Raw genomic sequence first — 3,916 nt, forward strand, 5'->3', positions numbered from 1 at the left:
GCATTTCCGATAAAATTATGATTACAGTTTGTTATTCCGAAGGTACGTTATTTCGAAAGTTCACTGTAATCCGAAAACGAAATAAGGTTCGTGATTACGAAAGTTTGTTGGTACACACTCTTTTTTTCGTTTTCGGATTAACGAACCTTCAGAATGGCGAATGTTTGGAAGAACGCCAGAAATGTTCATATTGACCAAATTTATTTTATTTTCGGATTATATAACATCTACGTATACGGTATTACTGTGTTTCGGAATAACGAACCTTCAGAATAAGGAACATCACCCGTGGTTATACTGATGAAAAAAAAAAACAAACACGTTCATACTTCAATGCTCTTCACGTCCGTCAATTTTGACTTCACCTAGGCATTCATTAGCTTAAATTGAACAAGGCGACAAGATGTTAAAATTTAGCTTTAGATTAAAAAAAAAAAAAAAAAAACACCGGAGGCATGGACCTGGTACCCCTCTCAAAAAGTACAATATCATAGGAAGAAAAATCATGAAAACGCCCATCACAGTTATGTACTAGTGTACTGATTGATCTGGGATCGATCTCAAATTCATAGTATTCTTTCGTTGTTATGTATCAATCATCGCTATAAGAATATGAACATTTAAGTGTTGGATACAATTATCCAACACAATAAGCAAAAGCATTCTGACACACACTATGTGTGATACACTATGATAAAACCCATGCAACCAATTATATTCATACACATGTATTTAGTGGTTCAAACACAACTTACATACACTCACACAAACACCTTATACACAGATTCATCGGAACCCTCCCTCTCTCGACTCCATTTCATATCCTCGTTTTCTTTCTCTGCAGCAGCTACCATTCTCTATTTCAGACTTGTTAGAAATCTCTTAAAGCGACCCTCCATTTGCTCGTCTCGACTTCGTGGTTGAGGTCGCACCGGTTTCTGCACGAACAAGGCCTCGGAGACGTTCCTCAGGAGCACCGTCCCGTTCGGACGCTTTCTGGTAAACGGGCCGTTGGTCACGAACTCGATGATGCGCTTGTAGAGTTGCGGGGACGCGACGTCCTTGAAATCGGCGGTGAGGGTGAGGAAGTCGACCAGCTTGTTGACGTCCTCGTCGTCGTTCTTCTCGTCGAAGCAGTAGGTGATGTCGAACAGCGTGGAGATCTCCGAGGTTTCGAAGGGGATGGCCCGCATGGCGAGGCTGTCACGAATGTGTTTGGCGTTGATGTAATGCGCTGCCTGCCTGTCGTGATAAGGACTGACGCGCTTCCATACTCCCCAGAATGCACCGCCTGTGGAAATGGAAGCCAATTATACAGATACATTTAGTGTCAGCAAAGAGGTACTAGGGGAGCTCCTCCTTGGTGTCAAATTGTGGCTTTCCCTCATCAAAATTATTTCAATTTCTTCATATACGGCACTGATAATATACTTGATTGATCTCTCTATTGTCTGACAGGCTGAATGATTCGTTACTTGGATAATTGATGGAAACGTTTTCATTACCTTTTGTTTATTGCTTTGTTGATTAAATGATCTATTGAATTCAATCTTATCCACACACTATTCACAGCATTCACAGTATACAAAAATACCGAAGGATTAAAGCGCAAAATAGATAGAAATTCCTTTGAATAAATACAACGCAAAAATAGTTTACAACTGAATTACGCCATTATGTAGACTGACTGAAGATGTTTTAAGCCTGTGTTAATGTGGTAACGTAATTACGGGTTCAAGTCCTTATGAAATTACCAAGAACGTTCGGCAAAATTGTGCAATCAGATTAAAACGTGAAGGAACAATGTTGAAGTAGAAACTAGGGGAAAACCGTGGTCAACTTTTCGCAAGTCGTTCTGTAGTAGAACTTCACTCATAGAAGCCCAATAGACATGATAGAGTATACATGTAAAATATGTGCCTTCAGCACTGTTAGGATTATCCAACCCAAATGGTATTTTAAATTGTACATATGCAGTGATCTTCCAATGGAGATCAAAATAGTCTTGAAGCATTAGAATAGGATGCGAAAATTACAGTTCTATTTTGGTGAAAGCAGAAGTCATTTCTATACCTCATTTTGTGATGTCGTTAATTGTTAAATCTTCCATCGGGAATGAGAATTATAATTTCCCCAGAGATCCCATGATTGTGTCCCAAATTATTGGATTTGATTGTAATTTTATACGTATAGTGGCATTTCATATGGTGAGTTTTAGCTGCATCATTGTTGTTTAATCATCATTTTATTCAAATTCAAGGCAATGTGAATGAAACATAATATTATACAAAAGCCAGGTCCACCGTTAAAACGGCAGGTTAAAACACCTATATGAGTTACAAAATAGCTGTTGAAAGTTACCCAAAGTACAACACAAAATACACATAAATCATATCACACAGTCATATACTCTAAAATAGCTATAAATATATCAGTGCAATACAATGACAACAATGATATATTCCTCCTCCACAATATCAAGGTAATAATTCTCGATATGGATAAAAGTTACAATAATACATTCAGTACACATTATATACATATACCTGTACCATCTCACCGTAAGTTACTGCGTCGTATCAATTATGAAAGATACTTCCTCCTATTCTACCCCCCCCCCCCCCCACTAGAAATGGCACAGCTAATCTGTGCATTTTATTCAGTTTCTTTGCCCTCGCTCGCTCAAATCCAACTTGACCTCTCACCTGTAAAAGTCACTACCATGAGGACGCCGTCGTCGACAAGAGCATGGTAGAGTCGACCGAGATCAGCGTTGTAGTCGTCGCTTTGATACATGCCATGGAGAGCTACGATCACGTGATACTTGGTTTCCTTAGTCCCACCGACCACGTCCTCCACGGACCCCGAACGGATGTTGATGTCCACGCCCAACAGGTCACTCCGCTTCTCCTGAATGAGATCGCGGAAGCGCTCAGCGTGCCTCTCGGTGTGGGCGAGCACGGTGAGGTTGACGGCCTTGAAGCACGACTTGATGGCCGCTGCGATGTCGAGGTCAATCTCCTCTGAAAGAAGAACAGAATCGTAATCTTTGGGTTTATGGGGAAGAAGGATGTTGATACAAATATGATATAGCCATATCATATCCTGTACTCGTACATTAATTTCTACTTCAAGCACATGATAGGTTCAAACATGTGACAAAGTTTAAGAAATGCTCAGACGCAAAAGACCATCAAAACATATTAGTTAGCACTCTTTTATTCGTAGGATAGGGCCGTAGCCTTTAATTCTGAGTTTTGAAAATGAATTGATTTCACGTGCCCACTACGAAGGAAGCAGTTGGTGTGAGTAATGAATATCTTGGGTTGGTCTTCGTGATTTTAGATAAGCCTTCGAGATGTAAAAAAAAAACCCAAAAACAACAACAACAAAACAAAACAAAACCGAGAGATCTCTTACCGAAAACATTTCGAACGGAAAGGATGTCGATGGTGGCGTCGGGCGGGAAAGTGGCGTCGACTTTGCCTACGAGCCTGAAGAGGATGCCAGACTGGTAGGTATCGCTGACGTCGGTTTTCTTCGCCCTGCTTTTGGCCGCGTCAAAGGCCTGTAAACTCGCTTCGCCGTCCCGGAAAATGCTCTGCAGCGCCGACTCTGCCATGACGAGTTTCTACGACTGTCTGATTTCTGAGATGGCTTCGGAGGTGGTTTGTTTTGGAATCTAGACTGAGTTTTGATACTGCATGTCTACAAATACTTGCCGTGTTTAAATACCACAGCCTACAGGAGGAAAAAGAAGGGATCGAAAGTTTTTCGACTTCACTTCGTCATACTTTTTTTTTCGTTTTATTTGCTGTGGGTTTTTGTCATGAACGTGATGACAAATTGATTTACTTCGTAAGGCATGTAAGGGATTTTTGTTAAGTGCCGTCTCTACCTGCAAATTTTTACCGAG

At 40.7% G+C, this 3,916-nt stretch overlaps 1 protein-coding gene across 1 annotated transcript; it reads right to left on the reverse strand.

The window, feature by feature from the left end:
• Positions 1 to 857: 857 nt before the first annotated feature.
• Positions 858 to 3,622, reverse strand: LOC139737113 (histamine N-methyltransferase-like). The gene is made up of 3 exons (XM_071647791.1): positions 3,421 to 3,622; positions 2,706 to 3,047; positions 858 to 1,291 (listed from the first exon to the last, which is right to left on the reverse strand). Exons 1-3 carry the CDS (start codon positions 3,620 to 3,622, stop codon positions 858 to 860), a joined length of 978 nt encoding a protein of 325 aa, XP_071503892.1.
• Positions 3,623 to 3,916: the final 294 nt, after the last annotated feature.

The sequence above is a fragment of the Diadema antillarum genome, unplaced genomic scaffold, assembly GCF_040938485.1.
Source record: "Diadema antillarum isolate AM-2024a unplaced genomic scaffold, OU_Dant_1.0 seq00000682_RagTag, whole genome shotgun sequence".
NCBI classification, from domain to species: domain Eukaryota; kingdom Metazoa; phylum Echinodermata; class Echinoidea; order Diadematoida; family Diadematidae; genus Diadema; species Diadema antillarum.